General features: G+C 45.2%; 1 protein-coding gene across 7 annotated transcripts; it reads right to left on the reverse strand.

Annotated features, from left to right (window-relative positions):
• Positions 1–259: 259 nt before the first annotated feature.
• On the reverse strand, positions 260–21,380 carry LOC119405091 (general transcription factor IIF subunit 1). Of its 7 annotated transcripts, none has more exons than XM_049419205.1 (13): positions 21,335–21,380; positions 20,966–21,033; positions 20,748–20,820; positions 18,762–18,955; positions 17,175–17,345; positions 15,836–15,974; positions 14,969–15,201; positions 13,008–13,213; positions 10,532–10,641; positions 10,347–10,452; positions 6,192–6,231; positions 3,067–3,189; positions 260–593 (listed from the first exon to the last, which is right to left on the reverse strand). In XM_049419205.1, exons 1-13 carry the CDS (start codon positions 21,362–21,364, stop codon positions 377–379), a joined length of 1,710 nt encoding a protein of 569 aa, XP_049275162.1. In that variant the 5' UTR covers positions 21,365–21,380; the 3' UTR covers positions 260–376. The 7 variants fall into 7 exon arrangements, with proteins under 7 accessions (XP_049275162.1, XP_049275163.1, XP_037527798.1 ...); XM_049419206.1 differs by having other exon boundaries at positions 10,347–10,437; positions 20,966–21,036; positions 21,335–21,369; XM_037671870.2 differs by having other exon boundaries at positions 3,067–3,193; positions 6,196–6,231; positions 20,966–21,036; positions 21,335–21,369.
• Positions 21,381–21,525: the final 145 nt, after the last annotated feature.

Consider the following 21,525-nt stretch of genomic DNA (forward strand, 5'->3'; position numbering starts at 1 on the left):
TGTTTTAAATAACAAGCACTAAAATGTGGAACAAAAGAAGAGCACTAAACTTCACGACGTATCACAGCAGCATAATAATAATAACGCTGCTGCAACTTGACACTTACGCAGCAGTCTCACGTGACAGCAGCCAAGGATGCCGCCAGAGCCCAAGGGCTTCTGGCTGCCATCTAGGTGTGATTGGCCCCCCCACCAATCTGCCAGGACCCCAAATAAGTCATTTCTCTCTCTCTCTCTCTAATGAAACATGGACAATATAGTATGTATAAAAACTGTTTATTTACACAACAGATCACCAACAATGACAAACACATGTGCGCTTAAACTGCCTGGCTCCGCCAAAGATGCCGCCAAGCAATATGTACTTCTGTGCCGCTCAAGGCTTTATAGATAGGTACAGTTTTCCTTTGATGGTCTGCTTTTCAGGGTTCAGTCTCTTCAGAATCTGAGCAATGGTGTTGACGAGCTTTTCACTGCTCAGTCCAGTCCTTTTGGACTTGAACTTCTGGAGAAGCTCGGTCGTGGTCATTGGCTTCCGAAGCAGGTAACGCCTCACAGACTCCTCGGTGATGCCTTCGGTGCTTGATGACCAGCTTGATGTGAAGATACAAATGCAATTACTAAATGAAGTGTCAAATCAAATTGAGCTCAAATGCTAGCCAACATTCAAACATATGGTACATTCAACTGGTCATTTTTGAGCACTCCAGCGCGCTCTGGCAACACGCGTCACATATGGCTGGTCGAAATCGAGCGCTCTGAGGTGCTCTCACTTTGACCTTAGAGCGCGACTGACACCTGACCACGCGACCCCTGCCCCTTGTCTGTTTGCAAGAGAAGACACGCTAACACATTTCCTCCCCTGGCATCCGTGTGCTCTGGTAAGCGGCTGCACATATGGCTCGGACACGCGCTCTCCGGTTCGGACCAAGAGCAGGCTCAGCATTGTTGCAATCCGAGTTAAGCGCGGAGGCACTCAACCAAATGTACCAATAGTAAACTTTCTTTTGTTACCATTTATACAACAGTAACACGAAAAAATGACAAGGTCTTAGGTGCAAAAACCCCGGTATAATAATGAGGCACGCTGTTGTGAGGGATTCCAAACTAATTTTGAACCCCTGTGGTTCTTCAATGACACACACTCCAATCCACAGGTGCTTTTGCATTTTGGACCCACTGAGATGTGGCCGACATGAGTGGGGATCAAACCAAAGGCCTAGAGCTCAGTGACAAAACACATTGGTCGCTTGGCTGCTGCGGCAGGTTACACACTAACACTACATTCTTTTGAATGTGAAGAAATGATTGTGATGACACTGAAGACATGAGGGCTGTACTATATGAATTATGTAACAATAGTTTTTTCCTACAAGATCAAAGAAGAGTTTTTAGACAATTGATGTTTCTTTACATTTCTCCTAATTCCAATGCTCCATTTCATATCTAGCCGGCAACACAGCAGAAGCTGCCTTTTACAGTGTTGCCTTCTCCATGCAAGAATGCTGAATGAATGGGTACCAAGACTTCTTTTTGCCCTGCACAAGTACTGAATGGAACTACCTTTTGGGTTATGCCCTTAATATCCAAGATGCAGTTCATTCACAACTACAATATACTGCTCTATCACTTAAAAAGATCTCTGGGATTACTTCACTTACGCTAAGACGACTTAATGCGGAAGCTATTAAGCACCCATCAAAATGTATTACTAGTTGGCATTGCTTTCAAAGCCTTTTGCTGACATCACGACTTGTTCTGTGTGCTATGATGGCCTGTCAGAATGACTGTGGCGAGTCTTGGAATCAGCTAAGACACATATGCAAGTTGACAGATGAATCCATTTTTAAATTCAACACTTTTTTCCGAAGACCTACGTTTCTTCTTTATCACCTCGGCATCACACTTTCACAAAGACAAAGTGAAGATGCCATTTGCACACCAGAGGCCACACTTTTATTGCCTTTTTTTACCATACCAAGCATTTTTTTGCTACCATAATACGTACAAGTTTCTCGCAAAATTAAACAGGCCCACAAATTTATCAAACTGCCTTTTTGCAACCGATTTTCACTTCCTTTGTGCCCTTGGCTAACACTTAACAGCTTCAACCAGCTAAGAGTAACCACGACCATAGGCGTGCGCAGGGTTCCCCATCAGGGGGAGCAAAGGTTCATCGCAGCGCCCCCCCCACCCTACTAAGTCAATGTATGGGACAGATTTTGCGGACACCCCCTCTTAAGTGAATAGAAGGGTCAATGTACGGGGCAGATTTTGCACCCCCCCTCTTGGGTGGTTAGGGGGGGGGGCGGCCGCCCACCCCCCTGCCCCCCTGTGCGCACGCCTGTGACCACGACCCATTCTCGCATATAAAAAATTTTTCAGAAGCACTTCGTTAACTATGGAGAGGCTGTATTGCAACCATGACTCGTCACACTCATAAAAACTAATATAAATACCTAGCTTATCTCATAGTTTTACACAAACGTGTAACACCATGTCAGCAAACAACATAACTAGCCGAATAGCACGACAGAGGCTGCAACAATACCTGTCTTCATACTCTCAATCTTAAGCCTTTGTCATGCTGCCAGTGTTATCACATTTTTTTCCTTTTCTCTCTGCCATCAAGTGCCATTGCTCACGCACAAAATGTGTTTGTAGTATCATGACACCACAAATAGCAATGAAACATCTCCCTCGAGGGGCCTGCCGTTATCAAACATACAAGATGCACACAATGAATTTTTAAAGTTCTCCGATCACCAGTTAATCCAACACATCTAACAACATCATCAAAAAAGTTCTAAATTTCTTCACCATGCACATACCCTCTGAAAAAGCAGCTTGTGTACCCTGCCTTTCTGCCGTTTCCAGGGTTATTGATAGATAGCCCGTAAGGGCCATGTGAAAACAACTGAAACTACAAGACTAACTAGACACCAGCTCAGCGATTGAAGCCCCATGTGGCTGAGTGGACGCTGGCCACTTGGTATTCACTGCCTAGAAAGCTCTGAGCTGAAGAAGACAAGACCTTCAGTAATGCAAGAAAGAGGAGAGATTCACCTGCTAGGCATGGAAGGCGTGGACGGAAGGTTCGATTCACTACGCGGACGTTTGGGCGCTGACCCATCTGTTTTTGCCGCAGATGGAGACTCTTCCATCATTTTGCGCTTCAGAGATTTGCTACTGCCTGCAAATAGAAACATGGCGGTCACTGTGAGTTCACTAAACAAAATGACCACGCCAGAAACTGCCCCATGTTCGGTGTTCAAGCCACCAGCATAGTTATGAAAAAGATGATTTCTTTCTTTTTTTTTTGCAAACAGTTAAAAAAAAAGCAGGCGGTGTTGCATAAAGTGAAGGTGGTTAGCACATTTATGGGAGGTGAGTGTTCAGAGCATGGCAGCCGAGAGGATAGGTGATCAGTGAAGGACAAGTGAATTAGTACTTCCAGATTACACTGCTGAGGTGAATTCCTCGGTAAACTAGTGCAAATCACTACACACTCTACCTCAGTCTAGCGGCACTTGAAGTACTAATGCGGGTTCTACAATTTGAATTTAGTTTTATGCATTCACGCGCAAATTGTGTCTGAATATTGACCATGGCTGAAGTAAGCCAAATAGCATCCACTGTTGCTACTTGTAAATACCATATTTTTCTGCATATAATCTACTTCTGCACCTAAAGTATGTTTCAAATTATAAAACATAAAAGAAATAAGTTTTTAAAGGTGTGCTGAAATAGCTGCCTACAACAGTGCTTGAAGATTTGTTAAAAAAAAGTACCTTTGCGGACACATAACTCGGCAGCATTTTACAACTTGCAAAGCACCCGCAATGCTGTAAAGCCGGGCTTCTCAAACTGGGTTTTGCGTAGGGCACTTTGCGGTTCTGCAGGCAGTCACTATGTATGCAGCCCCATCCACAATTTCTAAAGTTAAATTCACAACTAAGTTTACAGAAGGAATCTTGTGTTAAATTTTGGAATGCATTGTATTTGCACAACTTATTTGGACTACGTCAGTTTGCGAGCAGTCAAAAAGCCCATGTGACAGCGGCATCACCAACATGCAAGACATCACTGTGATTTACGGACATACTGCGGCCGTGCAGAGCACGTTCGTGCTCGCAAGTGCGGTTTTCACACGCAAGCGGGAATCGTCTCGCAAGTTCTACAAGCTGCGAGCCACCTATCTGCATCTTATTGCCGACAGATGACAGCTGTTCAAATGGCATTTTGTAACAGACACAATGGGCACACTCATGCGTTATTCGTCGCTCACGGTGCACCAGCGTTTGCATGGAGCAGCTTCAATACATGCTGCTTTTTCCAACTGACTAAGTTTTTCTCGTAAGGAAAATGAGCGATGGCCGCCTTTTGCCGTCTGCGGGCCACATATGCCTTTAGGCCTAGCATTACAACAGAACACGGCGGAGCATTCTGCAACACAAGCGACACAAACTCTTATTGCCTCTTCATTTTCCGCAAAAATTTAAATAAGCCTTTGTATGTCCAACACTTTGTTCTGCATAAAGACACTGTTCAAGGCGTGCAGTGGCCTAAGACGGTAGCAATATTGCTGGCACTGTGTACAATGTGCGGAGAGGCTCGAAACAGAAAACTTGAGCAGCTACGCACTAATGGTGTGAAGACCGTGGAAAAAGCGGAGCTGGTCGCCTTGCCCTCCCCCTTTCCCTCATCCTCACTTCTTCCCACCCCCTTGCTATACTGTAGTATACATGCCTATGCTATGTTTTACCCTCTCCCTTCCTCATTTCCCTCATCCCCACGGTCACTTCCCTTTCCCGCCCCCTTACATGGCTATACACAGCTATGCTACGCTTTCTATCTATTTCTTTCTCTCTCTCTCTCTCTGTTTCTCTTTCTGTCTTTCCTTATGTCTATTTCTTTATTTTTCACTCTATCTTTTTCTTGTTCTCTCGCCCATAGCAACGCATTCAAATGGTTCCCATAAATGCTTCTACTCGGTAGCGGGGCTTGCATGATTCTTGTGGTGCATACCCACCCGAGTTTTTGTGAACACCACGCAGCCCAACGAAAAGCTTAAACAGCTCTGCTGTTAAAAAGAAAAATAATTACTTGTCTACGCATTACTGTGCGATTCCAGATGAGATATTACTATACAGTTGAACCCCTCAATAACAGGGCCCTCAAGAACGAAATTCTCGCGACAACGAAGAAATCTGGCGTCCCCGGCGAACGTCCATAGAGTCCAATGCATTTGCTAGAGACACAGGGCGTGCAAACACGGACAGAAGAGAGAAGTCGAGACACCACAAACGCCGACGTTTGTGGTGTCTCGACTTCTCTCTTCTGTCCGTGTTTGCACGCCCCGTCTCTTTAACATGAATACTTACCAACTAGTTCAGCTATCTGTTATTTCCTATATGTCATGCCCCTCCCCCTTCCCATAACGAAAGAAAAACACATTTGTGTGGAATGAGAGAAGGAGAGGGGAGGTTCAGCTGGACTCCAGAAAAGCCGTGGAGGTTCCTCACGCCCAGAAATTGTGAGACGTGCCAATAAACATAACTGCAGAGCCAAAAAAAATAGTCAGGAACAGCATAAAAAAGAGGTGAAAGAAGTGCATGAACATGTGGGGGCTGGAAAAAAGATGGGGATTCTTCTGGAGACGACGAAACTTTAGACTGTGAGGTGCTCTGCCCTGATGTTCCTAGAATTTCGACATCGGGGCCCGATGGCTGCCCAATTGCCATTAGAATTTATAATTTCTGGTGCAGATTGTACATATAAAAGAACAGTACAGCTACTCGTGTGAATCCAGTGAATAATGCATGCCCTCTTGAAACTCTGTGCACGCTGTTCAAGCACAGTGCCGCCGGTCTACTAGCTGGTGAACCATAGCGCATGCTAGAGCTTTGATGTGCATTCCTTTTTCTTTGTAGTATTTACAATTTTCAAGTATTACTACTAGTACATTAACTATTAAATCCTTCATAAACTTCCAAGTACGTGGATAACTAGTTTGCTTAGAGTACAAACCGACATTTTTGTCGTCAGCAGTCTAGAGGTAAGCAGAAGTGACTTCCTTGAGATTGGGTTTTCATTTTAGAGCACATGCGATTACAAAACTGTGCCTCAACTTACGCTCCTTTACCGAACACAGGATGAAATTACTAGCACAATTAAATTTGTCAAGATACTTATCACTGTCCCACGCTTCTTGGACCACACTCCCATGCCCTAAAAGTGAGTCGGGGATAAAGACAACAGTCGCCGTGTTGTTAGGCATGCTTGCAAATTGTGAAACGAAGGTTAGAAACAAAGTTTATAACAACGATAATCATTGAAGAGATGGCAGGCCATTGATAAAATGATCGAAAATGCAGTTAGTAATGACAATGAATGAAAGGTGGCAGGCCATAATAAAATCGCTAATAATAAAGGTCAACAAACAATCACTGCGACCACCAGATTATGCATTCAGCTGTGAACATGTGAGTAAAACAAGATAGAAATAAAAAAATAAAACACTGTGAAAAGCTAAAGGAGGCCTACCTTTCTTACATTTTCTGCTTGTGTCAACGTGCGCGCTCCACGACGAACACTTGGAGAGTGTGTTCAAACATTGGCTGGCAAATGACTTACTTCACCGAAATTACATCGAACCTCGTTATAACGAACTCCGCAAAATTTGCAAAACAGTTCGCTATAGCCGGAATTCGCTATACAAAACAGCACCGAAAAATCGCCCAACCCTGGCGTGAATGGGTCGGCAGCAAGACAGGAATTGACAAGCACTTACTTGAACAAAATACATTTATTGGGGCGAAAAGAACCTGTGCAGCGTAGCTTGTTTCTTTTGGTTGATTGGCGTGCCGTATATGCCTTGTTCTACCATGTCGAGGCATTCCACAACTTGAGCCCGGTGCCCTCCATCGTGCTGCAATAGCGCCGCGCCAGAAGCCAACCAGCCACAGCCTCGCTAGAAGTTGGCGGCGGAATGGTTTGCGGAGACGTCAGCTTCAACTTCTGCGGCTTCAATTCCCGGTTGCTGGCGTGTCCACCTCCGCAGCGATTTCCCACGTCAGTCAGTTCGGCAACCGCATCGGACGCGTCGTCGTCGCCAACAAAGTCTTCCAGTGTCAGCGTGTCTGATGCGTCGCCCACCAACCGCGAAAAATCGCTCCCACATTTCGTCGAGCTCGAGAACCTCTTCAGAGCCCTCAACATCTTCAGTGGGCTCTTCAATTGCCTCTGAGCCAACGGGAGGCCAGCGTGCCGAAAGCAGTTGGCGATCGTCTCTTTCTTCACGCTCTCCCAAGCGGCCTTAAGCATCTGTATGGCGCCCAACAAGTCATTTTCAGGTCTTCGTTCATTCGAAGACGAATGAGCAGCCGCTCGATGAGCCTTCGCTTGTATATCGCTTTGAAGGCACGGATGATCCCTTGGTCTAGAGGCTGGAGCTTGGAGGTGGTGTTGGGCCGGCAGGAACTTGAGCTCGATGTTTGCTCAATGGAACATCTGCAGAGTGTGCCGAGCAGTTGTCCGACGAGGAGACACACTTTCCTGCCATGATCCCCAAGCTCCGTATCCCAGTCCCTCAACCATTTTCCAAACAGCTCACGCGTCATCCATGACTTTCGGTTCGAAGCATAGGTGACTGGGAGGTCGCGGCAGCGTCTCATGCAGTTCGGCGTCTTGAACTTGCCGATCACAAATGGACGAAGCTTCATCGAACCATCCATGTTCGCGGCAAGCAGGACCGTGATCCGGGCTTTGTTTGCTTGCCGCCGTGACATTTCTGCCCCGCGGGTGTCCAGAGTTTGCCGCAGCAGCATCTGCCAGAAGAGGCCCGTTTCGTCCGCGTTAAAAATGTCTTTTGGTTGATATTTGGCATGAATTTGAGGCCACTCTTCTTTCAGCCACTTGTCCATCGCTGCGGCGTTCGCCGACTCGCTTTCGCCCATGACAGCCTTTCCGACGATGTCGTACCGATTCTTAAATCGTTGTAGCCACCCCGCACTGGCACTAAAATCTTTGGCATCGAGGATGAATGCGAAGTCTCTCGCCTTTTGCTGCAGCATTGGCCCCGACACAGGAATATTCCTAGCCCTTATGTCGACGAACCATTTGTGCAGACATTCTTCGACGTGTTCGAAGGCAGCGGGTCGAATACGCCGTGCGTTTGCATGCTTCCCGCCGTCTTGCTCCACAATTTCCTTCTTCTGCTTCAGGACCGTGCTTAACGTGCTGCGTGGTATTTTGAAAGCTTCGGCAACGGCCGACTTCTTTTCACCTCTTTCGACACGCCGAATAATTTCCATTTTCGTGGCATACGTCAAGGCAGTCCGTTTCTTCGCGTCTTGCGCCATGGTGACGGCGCGCAACACCGCCAAGCACCACAAAAACGTGCAAACGGGGGAAACACCACACACGACCAACAAAGTAACCGCTAGCTCGGAATGGCGGCGTGCAAACTGACGCGTCCACGCCTGTCCACGCCGTCAATCGTCAAGGCCGCTCCACTCTACTGGCGCGTCAGGCGCATCAGATTTAGTAAAATCTGTAAAATCAACAGTGAAAACGGTCGTGTCCGATGCCGATCTCGGAAGCCGTAAAAAAAAAAAAACGCCGTTTGCCGTATACGCCGCTACACCGTGTAGGCGCTACAGGCGCATCGGATGTACACGAGGGCCCTTGCGAACTGCCGCTGTGCTGCGGAGAAGCCGAACTTGTGCTCCCGGAGCGCTCGTATTCCGGCCCGGGAAATTCGGTATATCCATTGCGCGCTCGAATTCGTTCGCTATAAAAATGTCAAAATACATGTAATTCTTTATACTTTCTGGCTGGAGTTCGACATAGCCAATAATTCGTTATATCCATGTTCGTTATATCGAGGTTCGACTGTAGTATCCAAGTGCCCAAAGAGCCAAGCAGCAAAAGCAAACTCATTCATGTGCCAATTCATACCAGAAGCGATGGGGGACCAAGTGCCAGCCAGTAAGGCGATGAATGTATAGTTAAGTATGAGCTCAGAGCTACGACATTTATTAATATAATATCTGGGATTTAACGTCCAAAAACCACAATATGATTATGAGGGACGTAAAGAGCTCCAGAAATTTCTACCACATGGGGTTCTTTAAAGTGTACGTAAATCTAAGTACACGGGCCTCAAACATTTTTGCCTCCATCAAAAATGCAGCCGCCGCGGCCGAAAGCTACGACATTTGGCGACTACAACAAGAGCTACAAAACACTGAAAAGGAATCATGTCTTATGTTTTGAAATAAAATGGCTCTGCTTGCCAGACAAAGCATACTGTAGCAGCAAGGAAACACCTAAGTATTCATAATATTCATCTCACACAGAACCTTTTTAAGCTAAAAGAAGAGTGCAGGGCAATGCTTTTGTGCAAACAATATTTGCAGAAAATGTTGACTCCAGAACCTAATTTTTTTTTAGTTTTTTTTTCTGTTTGGCAAATAGTATGTCAAAAGTCTGCATTTGTTGTGCTGTGTATTTCCTGCGGCAATGTTACCCAAGGATGACGTATCCATGACTCATTATCACCCTATTAAAAGCAAGAACCGACATTGTAGTATATGTAGTAAAATTTCAACTTTTGGCACTTGCCATTATCACATTGTCGCGCCTACTCTTTCAATATCAGTAAAATCGGTCAATGAAATCGGTCAATGACAGATCGCAAGTGATTAATTATGCTACTCTTGGGGGCCTCGCTATGGCACTTAGGTGGAATGTTTTGGTTTCCATACACATACTCGCATTTCAATGTCACTGGGATAGTGCAGTCCAACTACAATGTTCAATACAGAACTTCTGATAGTGCAGGTGCACTCCGAGTCGAGCAACAGCTCGGGAAGCCAATGCACTATTAATTGCAGTGCTACGAGCACAAATGAAAAAATTTGAACAGAACAAATACCTTAGAAGCGTGATTAAAAAATCTGCATCTGAAGCTTCTTCATGTCGTACTGCAGTACAATCGGTACAAAAAACGTTTTCACTTTTGCCCTGTGCGAGTGACAACTTTCCCATTTTTTTTTTTACCTTTTGTGCACTGCCCGCGTATAACTTCTTGCAGTATCAAGTTGCCATAATCTTTGTCATTTCCTTCTTTGCCTCACACATTCCATAGATCTTTTTGTGTGTGTGAACATTTGAAACTGTAACATGTTCCCCCCCACCACCCTCTCTGCTACGAGGCCTTTTGGCACTATGGCAATGGAATTAATAAGATAAAACAAATAATCAAGGCCGAACAATTGTCAACACAAAGTAAGAGCACTGACACATGTCAAACACAATCGAGTGAAAGCGGCTGCACCCACCTTTGCTCTTCTTCTCGTCACTCACGTGCTTTGTCGGCGTGTTTGCGCGACTGCTGTTCGCGCTTTCGCAGCCGTTCTTCTTCTTCGGTTTCTGCCGGGCAGAAGACTTAAATCAGAAATGATACTGTCCTTATCGCGAGACACACACACGAGTGGGCAGGACGTGGAAACCGGGCTATCGTTACCTGCATGAACATGGCCGACTGGAACTTGGAGTCGTCAAAATCTGAGTCCGATGACTCGGAGCTGGATTCTCCAGAGGAGTTGCCCTTTGATGCGCTCTTGGAAGAACCGCCTGCAAGACATTTAAAAAAAGTGACTTCAGCTAGTTCAGTTGCTGTCAAAATTGATGTAATTAGAAAGTTATGTAAAACCAGGCCTCAATGTAACGAACATCAACAGCCTTGATCAAGGAAACATATCCTGCCAAAAACGGACGAACACAGGAAACGGTGAAGGAGACAGGAAAGCGGCTAACTAGCCCAACAACGAGTTCTACTTTTAACGTCTAAGCTGCAAAACTGAAGTCTATGCCTCATGCCCGAATGAAAAGCCTGAAGCTCCTTTCGAGAACGTGCACTAAACACTTTGATTACACGTAGTCGCTCTGTTATTATTAGTCCTGCACGTTCATTGTAGGCATGATGCAAGGCCTCTGCTTTACTGAGTGGGGTGTTCACTTCTGCCTTGGCCAGCACAAGTTGCAACAACATGACAGTTCAGCTTGAAAAACTGCTCTTATATGCTCATGTCGTCTAGGAAAAGCAATTATCAAAGCAATGGCCAAGAATGAAATAAAAGCACAGACAAGTAGTTCGTATAAATACAATGTTCTTGCCTTTCTTATTACAGGTGCTTTTTACATATTTCTGAAGTGTTCATTTTGCGACGTCTGCTTCAAGCAAAAATTGACTTCAATGATAAAATAAAATACAGTGAACTCCCGTTAAGACGATCTCGGTTAAGACGAATTCTCGCTTATACCGAACAACACGGGACCATTTGTTTGGTTTCCCATAGACTCAATGCAAAAAGAACTCGCTTAAGACGAACCGCCCAACTGTACTCTTCTGTTAAGACGAACTTTCGCGGTGATCAACAACGCTAGCGATTCTGCGAAACGAACACTGCAGTCTTGGTGGGGCATTCAGGCGACCGAGAAAAAGCAAAAACGATGAAAAAAAGCGCTTCCTGGAGCAAAGACCCGAAGCAAATCGCGACGTGGAGGGCGCGAGATAAACGAAGACCGGTCAGCGGATAAAGCCGGTATCCCCTCTCACCCCCTGCCTGTGGGTGGAGGAGGTGTGGGCTTTATCAGCAAAGAAAGCAACAAAAAGAGCGGGGGATTTACAACTTGGACCCCCAAGCCATTGCGTCCCTTTATATTTGCCCCCGTTCTTCGGTTTCCCAGCTGGAGTACAAAGGAGAACAGAAGAACACAAGAGCTTGGGGCCCCTCCGCCATGGTAATGGTCAGAGGGGCAAATGCAAGGGGAGTGGGAAAAAAAAAAAAGCGACAACAGGAACAAAAATGGTCTGTGCATTACAATAGAGTACAACCAGATCGCCCCGTCAGAGGGGTAAGGTGCATTGTCATCACCATCACACAATGGCGGCCGAGCATATGTATTTTGTGGTCAATTCGCGTTGGTTCGCGTAGGACCTGTGCGCGTTGTTTCTGTTCCCAGTGAAGTGCAAATTGTGATGAGCCATTTTGATTATGGAAGCACACGACAAAGGAAAGCTATTTTGCACAGTGAATATATCTGCGTTGTGTCTTTTTCGTGGCGAGGCTTGTGACCGTGAGTAGCCCGATGGGATGTCTGCATGTCGATCAGGAAAAGTTACTACGGGCCGAAAAGGGGAAAATACCCGAAAATCGAAGAAAACCTTGCAGACTTTCTTAAGCAAACTCAGCGTATAATGACTTTGTCAAGGCAACAGCACGCGACCGAGGCGTATCCAGAAGTGATCTTAGAGCCAGCAAAACAGGCTCACTCACAGAAGAAAACGAACTGCCAGGACAATAAATTTTACATTTTTTGAAGGAAAATTGTGCTTGTCTCTTAATTTTTTTCTAATCGTCAACATAGGAGCGTGTTACAGTTTTATCATTAAAAATGTGGTAGCAAATACCTTCACGAGCATTTTTATTTTTGAACACGTGAAATCGGGTGCTCATAAGATTCGTGTAAACACTCTGCTTGAAGGCATAGTTTTTATCTAGATGAGCCAAATAAATACTTTTGCTTGTCTTTTTGCCCCCATTGTAAGTCTACTCCATTCAGTGTTTTCAAGTAACATATTTGGATGCACTTGGCCAGTTAGCATCTCTCTTTTTGGGGGCACTTCTGATAAGCCGAATTCCTGATAAGACGAACAGATGACCGCGGTCCCTTCGAGTTCGTCTTAACGGGAGTCTACTGTATCTTAGCATTTCCTGAGCTTCACACTTGCTTAGAGCCGCGTTCATAAAACAGGGGATTTGCAGAGCAGAGTAAAGTTAGCTTTGAAAACTGGTGTCAGTACCGCTTTAACAAGCTTACTGTATTCCATATGCTGTTTTCGACGAAAACTTTGTGCCTCAATTAGCACGAGGACTGCAGGTGACATATACGTAGAGAACTGTGGTGGTATTCCCTCTGTAACCCCACTCACTCACCCTCCTTCTTGTCAGCCTTTGACTTTGGCTTGGGCTCGGCGCTCTTCTCATCCTTGGCGGCCTCCTCCTCATTCTCAGGCTTCTCCTCCTCCTTCTCACCTTCCTCCTCTTCATCGGACTGGTCGACAGCCCTCAGGGCGTCCTCGTCCTCAACCCCCTTGAGCTCGCGGTTCGCTTTCTCATCTTCAGGTTCCTCTTCCTCTGAGCTACAGAGGTAAAAAAAAATGTGAAGGTGAAGGTTCACTCGACCTTAGTGTTCCTTTATCACATGATGGTGCACCTTCAAAGGACACTAAAGGCAATTAAGTCCATGCGAATTGTTGAAATGGTGCTTCTTAGATCTTGTTTCGTGCCAAGAAAGTGCTTAGTTTGAAAGAAAATCACATTTTAGTTGCCGCATACTGTTAGAGCAATTCAAAGCACCCGCCTCCGAGGACGGCGTTCTGACATTGTTATGACCGCCCTTTACTGCCCAACAGCCGGTGCTGCGGCCCAGCAAAGCAAGGGGCTTTAGCGGAGCACAGCACGGCGAAAATTGAATTTGCGTCGTTCTCAAGGGTAATGTGAAGAAGTTCTTTTTTTGCATGAATCAGACTGAAATGCACTGATAGTTGCAGTTTACTACATCTTGTAATGCAGTGAAACATTTTTTTTTTCTCGGGTAGATTGAGTACCTGTCATTAGTAACTTTACTGAGGCCCTACAACTTCATTGGGTTTGTGTTCCACAATGTCTCACTGGTGGCGAAAGTTGTGTCCTTAATTTGCATTAATTTCTCAATTGCTAAAGCGCTTCTGCGCATAATACATCAGTATTATGCATTGACCTTTCTTTCTAACATAACTTGTTATTTGCCTTTGCATCCCTTAAGGTTCATTCACACCTGCAACTAGCACCAGTCACGTGACCAAGTTAGTCGCAAAGCGACTGCTTTGGTTCAGTCACTCGCTGCTCGATTTCTCATTGCAGTTGCAAGCCCCTGACCCAATCAGATGCATAGGAACAGGACATCAGCTTATTCTGCAAAGCAATGGTAGAGCGAGCAGTCTCGAATTCAACGTGGCAACGGGTATAGGTAGCTCCAGCAGGTGTGAACATCAGTCGCCAGTCACAAATGGTCGCGCGACCAGTGCTAGTCGCAGGTGTGAATGAGCCGTTAGAGATGGAAACACTGTTACCAAACACTGTTACCAAGCACTGTTACAAAAGAACACTGAGGTGAATGAAAGGGTCAATGAAATAAACTGGGCACTTACAGAACAGGCAATGCCTAACAATGAAGAAGTTTTAAAATGCGATTTACTCGTTGAGGTAACACTCGACCTACGAGAGACTAGTGGAGGAGACTGAATTAACTCTATCATGCAACACTGTTTCCCGGACACCCAAAATTTACGTACGCTATGGTTTTTTTTGCATTTCATACCCACTGAAATGTGGCCAGCCCAGGAAAACATGGTCATGATACACCTGTATAAACGCATGCAGCTATTATATATATATATAAATAAAACATGCATGTTTTACAAAGGCGCAGCAGCAACCATAACAATGTCTTAAAAGAGCTAATCATGATAAGTTGACAGCACTGTACGTGTATGCACCACAGTGCAAGAGTCCAAAGCATTTGCAAGGGTTGTAGCTGGACTGCAAGTCTGAAGCAGTCAAAATCCCATTTACAGATTGTCTTACAGATTTCACGTAGCACAGTGCGAGCTCAATGTTTCATCAGTCAATAATAAATGAAGCAGTGTTCTTATCCTGAAAAGAACGACTTGCCAATTAAGCATCACCCTTCCCTTCATGACCCCTCAACTCAAGAGACACCCCCCGCTTCCGGCAAAGCAAGCAAGAATAGGCTAGTGACTGTCACAGTCATCATTTATTGGCCGACATGAATCCTCACTGCCACTGCACAGAGCCGGAAAAACGGTGTAGGGTTACGGAGCTCTGTCCCTTACCTGGAGGCCGACATGTAATCCACCTCCCTGTCATCGAAGTCACCCTCGTCACTTTCCTCCAAGGCCTCCTCGTCAGACTGGTTCTTCTTTTTCTTCTTCTTCTTATCGTCTTCACCAGCTTTACCCTTCTTCTTCTTCTTACCACCATCACCATCATCATCCCGGTCACCATCCGAATCGTCGTCGCCATCGCCGTCCGAGTCGCTCACCCAGTCGTCCATCTCGGTGATTTGCTAGAACATAACAAGGAGCCCCGTTAGCTGTCTGTGCAACGGATAATGGCTGCCAGTTCCGGTTTGCCACGCTATGCTAAACAGATGCATCAATAGGCCATTTTTAAGCGATCAGAGCAATTTCATGCTTTGCTGCATTACGTTGAGCTGTTACTGAACAAAAGAAGGGAATTGATCAAGGGCTCATTTTTCTTTGTTAGACAAAATCTAATGAAATAAACAGACAATGAACCCAAGGAAAGTGTAGCGGACTTTATTTGTAGTCTTTATTCTTTAACTGTGGTGTAGTAATTGTGACATGATGTAAAGAAAGTAGGGTGGACGAAGAGACAACTTGCCGCCGGTAGGGACACAACCTACAACATACGGACAACACGCTTGACGCTCTATCAATTGAGCTACGGTCGTGGTCGTCCTCCCGTCCCCTTTATTGGGTATTTCTGTGCATGCAAACCTGGAAGTGTTAGCCAGTGCCACTCACCACTATCACGGTGAGTGTGGAACACTCTTTTGTTGCCAGCTGGCATCACGTAGTGTGTTATCTTTTTACAAGCTGGCAGCTGACCAATAAACCCTCGCATACGACCTGAATGCCAAGTCTGCCGGAACAAGTGAGGGCGAGGGGGACACTCACAAAGTCTCGGTTTTTCTCCTTCTTTCCTTTCTTCCCCTTCTTTCCTTTTTCCTCCTCTCCCTCCTCCTTGGCTCCTTCTTCCTCGAGGGCCATCTTCTTGCGAACCATGATGGAGAAGTGGTTCATCACTTTGTCTCTCCTGCAGGAACAAGCCCAAGGCAACCAGAACAATTCATGCAAAGAGGAGGACAGCCTTCTCAAAATAAGTGGCACGACTTGTCCCGAAACCCCACACCCACTTAATGAAACCGACCATTTCGAAGAATTTGCTTCAAGTCTCAATTACAAATGCATAGGCTTGTGCGAATATAGTAAATTATAGGTTTGAAGCGAATTTGAAGCGAATAATAATTTGGTCAAATAATTTCAAATTGAATTAGAACAGTGTATGTCACATGTTATAAAAAAAACTAGCCTATTTGTCATGACCCAACTAACCTGCACAATATTTTTTAAAATTTGAAACGAGGCATGTGCAAATGTCATTCTTTTTGGTTCGAAGGAAGTGAAAGCAACTTTGAATAGTAGCAGGATTTGACTTTCGGTAGAATGCAAGTGATAACGTGTAAAGTAAATTACATTTTAAAATTTACTTTACTTAGATCATGTAAGTCGGCATAACGAGCTTTTAAGCTTAAATAAGGATGAATTGATGTGAGGGTAATATGTTCATTTAACCTTGAAGTGGGGCTTCGCGGAAGTGCGGATTTTTTCCTGGAAAGGTGTAATCACGGTACAGCACCACTCCACTGCAGTGAAACCATACTTACATGGGGGGGGGGGGTTACATGCGGACTAATATACACTTATTCGTTCATTTTGAATACTTCAAAATTTCCAAGAATTTAAATTCGAATAGAAGTGAATTCGAATATTCGAAGTGCTCAAATATTCGCACAAGCCTACAAATGTGTATTTTACACTACTGTTACATGCGTGGGTCCATACTAAACTCATTTATTCAAGATATTTTTTTTCCATAGTCCCCTACTCCACTCAATGCAATGACGTTCCCATCATGTCTTCTGCCTAAACAAGAAAGTCTGATAAAACGGTGGGCATGTAGCAACAATATTGGTTCCATGTCCTTATAGCAAGGATAACTCGTGGCGACATTATGCATCAACACGAAATTATGAATATCTCGAAGTTGGCCTCACGAACAAGCTTGCTGCCTCGACATTCTTCCGTAGGAAGCCCTCACTGCAATGCAACTCTAGTAAGACGCCGAGAGGGAATGGCCAAGTTTTCAAGAATTACATAGGTGCTCCTTGGACACACAACGCTATCTTCCTCTCTCAACCAGTGCTGCCACTTCATCCGACTTCTTCACGCTCACCTCTCAAATTCCACTTCTGCTTCTTCAGCGGTGAGTGCCTTGAATCGATTCACGGGGTTGAAGTTGTACCACTCCTCAATGGGAAAAGCTTCAAAGACACCGTCCGGGGCCTTACAGAAGACGTAGAAAGACGTATTCTCTGAAACGCCTCCCTCGCGTATGGCCTTGAACCTGCAAGTGTCAGCCAGTAGGGCAACTGTGAGCTTCACTATCACAGCCATCAAGAGTGCACCAAACTGGGCTGATTGGTACATCATTAAGACGGGAACGAACATTGCATTTCCCAGCAACAGACCAGTGGTTGTTAGTTCGGTGCCTTGTCTGTCGTTCTATCACCCTCCTGTGTCTAGCGTTGTTCATTCCCATCCTAATCACAGCCATCCTTTAGAGGGGGTAGCCCTGGCACTAGTACCAATTCAACACACATCAACCACCTTACAAGTGTAATGGCATCGACGAATTGCAGTAGTGCGCACCAAGGCACTCGGTGAACCCGTTAAGTCCCAATGATTGTAGCACCTAGGCGCCCCAGTGTGCATTTGTGCAATTTGTCAACGATGCCATAATAATCACACTGGAAATGCCTATTAAATGGCACTACAAGAATCACACGAGATCCAGGCGGTGATGAATAAATTCGTAATCTCTGAAGATAAACATTTAAGTTCTATCGCTGAAGTGAAAACACTCGCACTGCAATTCTATCGCTCTTTCTTTTGATACATGCATTGAACTCTTAGCAAAACTCAAAACAAACCTCAAAAGACCTAAAGGTACTAGAAGCTGTGCCAGCTTAACAATGTATAAAAGAAAATATGGCTTGCATTGGTAACACAGAAGCACGAGTTAAGGAGAATTGTCCTTCCTACACTAAAGAATGCTGAAATAGCTAAGAAGCTACATTTACAATCATTTCTATAGTATCTACAGGCTAACCTACCGTATTTACATGAATGTAAGTCAACTCGAACGTAGGCCGACCCCACAGAATCGCACATTTTATAACAAAAATTTGCTTAACTATTGCTGGACTGACTACACGTGCTCACTCATCACCGTCAAGCCAGCTTTCTTTATGAACACTTTTACCCAAGCCCTGATATCCTAGAAAAGCATCCTCATCACGTTTCGTAAGATAAGACACTGGCTTCTTTTATAATTCCACTTGTCAAGAGCAGAGACCAATCGCGCAGTTCGTTCACGTGCGCCGTAAGCTCTGGCAAGCGTCCAGACTTCAGCCCACGAGACCCTCAGTGCTTGGCATCACATGTGAAAATTTCGTCCATACCACAGTCGCCACTGCCATACCAACCGGTGCGAAACACCAAACTTGCATCCGGCCACGCAGTTTGTTTTTTCGGCAAGAAACAATGACATTGGTAGCTCTCTTGAATGCTGCTGTGAACGAGCGCCGAAAGACTTTGGGGCCTGGAGTGCTCACGATGATAAAGCACGATTATCAAGCACAACAGCGACGTACGGCCTGGCCCGGACACCAGTGAATCTACGCAGAGCTGCCCCGGCCAACGCTTCCTTGCTCACAATAGATAGTAATCCAGTGGTTAGGATCAAGGTGTAGACACTTACTTTTTCCCTCCTTTACCGCCGACCCTGAGGAGCCAAGGCTGGTCGTCGGGGTTGTACTTCTTCATGATGATGCCGTACTTCTTGCGTCGGGCCTCTTCCTTCTGGTCCCGGCCAAACTCGCTGCCCGCGCCAAACTTGGGCATTTCGTCCTCCATCTTGAACTCCTTCATGTTATTCTCCCTCTCCATGCGAATCTGAAGGCGCAAAAATACGGCAAACCTAGTCTGAAACAGCTTGCATCACAACTACAATACAAGCTCACAATAAAACTGCAGGAACTAGTGACGTTACTTTTTTTTTTTTTCATATGATCAACAGCCGTTTCCTGAGCACTGTACCCCATTTGTTTCATATACAGCGTCCAACACTGCGGAAGCTACACAAGAAGTTCGGCTATGAAAATGTACAATTGTGCATGTTTCATGGGTTGCAAATGCCCGTGCAAGCTTGGGCATGAGGAGCCGCAATGGCTGTAAACAAAAATGAAATAAATCTGAAGAATGTATTAAGAACCGCATTACGCAGCCGGATAAGCTTTGGAGTGTGTAACTTTTCTTCATTCTTTTACTCAGCCTGCACAAGTAACCACATCAGGTACTTGCTCATGCAAACACTGAGCTATTCCCTGCTGCAATGAAGACACTACAAAAACTATAGCATGGAGTACAGTAAGGCAACCAGAAGACGAAACTGCTCTTGCCTGAGCGTGTACTATCTACCGGCATGTCCAAATGCAACTCACTCCTCGGTGTCATTAAAAACAGAAGCATTGCTGTTAATATTTGTGTTTAAGACATACCCGCATGCTTAAAGCATAGCCACAGCTGTACAAGCTTCATATTGTCTGCTGTGCATTCTAACCTGCTATTGCGAATATTCTTGTACCAGTGGTAGAAATCTCTCATCACAACGGACAATAAGAAATTAGATGTCTACATGCCAAGCGGCAGTGGCGAATTCTATGTATCCCATCACGTAAGGCTATCTCTCCATGAAATTCAACTAGCAGAAAGTCCTTTATTTTACATTAAAACATGCGCAATGCCTTCATGGATGGGAAAACATTATTTCTCTCTTGGATGGATGAATGGGGCTGTACCCTTTTGAGCAGCACCTTGCACCACCTGGCCGTAACCCATAGTCAATTACCAAGTCTATGTAGTGAAGGACTAAACTTCACTCCTGCCTTGATTTTAACCACCAATCAGATAATCTCTTGATTATTTCTACCCGCTTAAAGCCTTCACTCTACCCAAGCCCCAATGCTTTGAAAAATTCAGTCCCCATTGCCATGGCCTGCATGGTGAAGCCCTTTACAGAAAGTTATCTGTGTTAAACCGTTTCCTCCTCTCCACATGCACCGCATAGTGCGTCTATTTCTTTGTACTTATCTCAGTACGTCTTCGTCCGCAATACTCCCATCCGGGCTTCAAGCAATGAGCTACATTGACAGTTATTGTAGATCTTTTCTTTCGCAATTTAAGTTCTGCAGAACGTGACAGCGACGGATGTTTTTATCGTTATAAGCAGGGGACGCAGCGTTTTCAAAAGACCGCGTCTAGAACCACTCGCGTGTGACGTCACATTTGTCCTTAGGTTTATGAAAGAAGGGAATTTTTGAGGGCTCGTTCCTTTGTTTGAAGCAACCTTAATGAGAACCAACAGATAATGAAGCCCAGAAGGGCATTGGAGATGTTAATTGCACTGTTTTAAGTGTATTGTAGTAATCATAATAAATATGTGAAGAAATCAAATTAGACAAAGTTGCCGCCGGCAGGGACCGAACCTGCTACCTTCGCATAACGTGCCCAATGCTCTACCAATTGAGCTACGGCGGCGGTCGTCCTCTCGTCCACGTTATCAGACATTTATGCGCACGCAAACCCGTCCGTATGTTAGTAACACGGAACTCAGTTATCATCAAGACCATAAGGCTCAGAAACTCAAACACAGCGAGGCGTTTTGACACGCACGCGTGCATCTCACCTGCGACCACTTGGATATGTCTTGTTTGTGCGCAGCATTGAACCGCATGACATGATATCTTTTCTTGGTTTGCCTGGATGAAACGGCACAACACTGCACGTGAAAAAAAGATACGTCGACGCGTGTAACGAGAAAGACTGCCACGCGATCGACCGCGCGACGAGGACAATCAGTGTAATCAGTATATTCAATGCACACGCAAGAGAAGCTGCACTTACTTGGGTATCCGGACTATGAACTCCTGACCCTGATTACTGCTCCCGCTGCTGCTGCTGCTGCTGGAGCTCTGCTGTAGCGACAGAAAGTAAGTGACGTTTGAACAAACGTTGACGCAAAACACTAGCGTAAACACAAACCGTCAAATCGCTAAGGGATGTTATAAAACGCGGGTCTGACTTGACAAGCTGTTCAAAACGCGACCGGCCTCACTTGCACGAACGCATCAACTAAAAGCAATTAACAACAACAAACGTGTAAACCAGTACACGACTACGCAAACTTTGGATCGTTCAGTGATTGAGAAATACACTTGGGACCGTGGTGCGGGGAATAAAACGTGTTTAGAAAAAGAAATTCGTGGAGCTTACCGCGCCGCTAGTCGCTGCTGCAGCCGCCATTGACAAGCTGCGACGACTGCTTGACGCGCCATCACTCAAGCGTGCAAAAAATGTATATTTATGCTTTATACTAAATAATTTACAAATTTTTAAATAATTGGTTTAAGTGAAACTTGTGCAAATTTGGAACGTGTTAGGTGGTTTACAAGAAAAATACGCAT

This window comes from Rhipicephalus sanguineus, chromosome 9, assembly GCF_013339695.2.
Source record: "Rhipicephalus sanguineus isolate Rsan-2018 chromosome 9, BIME_Rsan_1.4, whole genome shotgun sequence".
NCBI lineage: Eukaryota > Metazoa > Arthropoda > Arachnida > Ixodida > Ixodidae > Rhipicephalus > Rhipicephalus sanguineus.

Bases quoted from the DNA above. Each gene is read 5' to 3' on its own strand.
- LOC119405091 (XM_037671870.2), bottom strand. From the start codon at position 21,364: ATGGCGGCTGCAGCAGCGACTAGCGGCGCG. The intron at 15,202-15,835 runs GTGAGTGTCCCC...GTTATGTTCTAG, and splicing joins AGGAGAAAAACCGAGACTTT to CAAATCACCGAGATGGACGA. The intron at 3,194-6,195 runs ATAAGTATCTTG...TTCTATTTGCAG, and splicing joins CCAAGAAGCGTGGGACAGTG to GCAGTAGCAAATCTCTGAAG.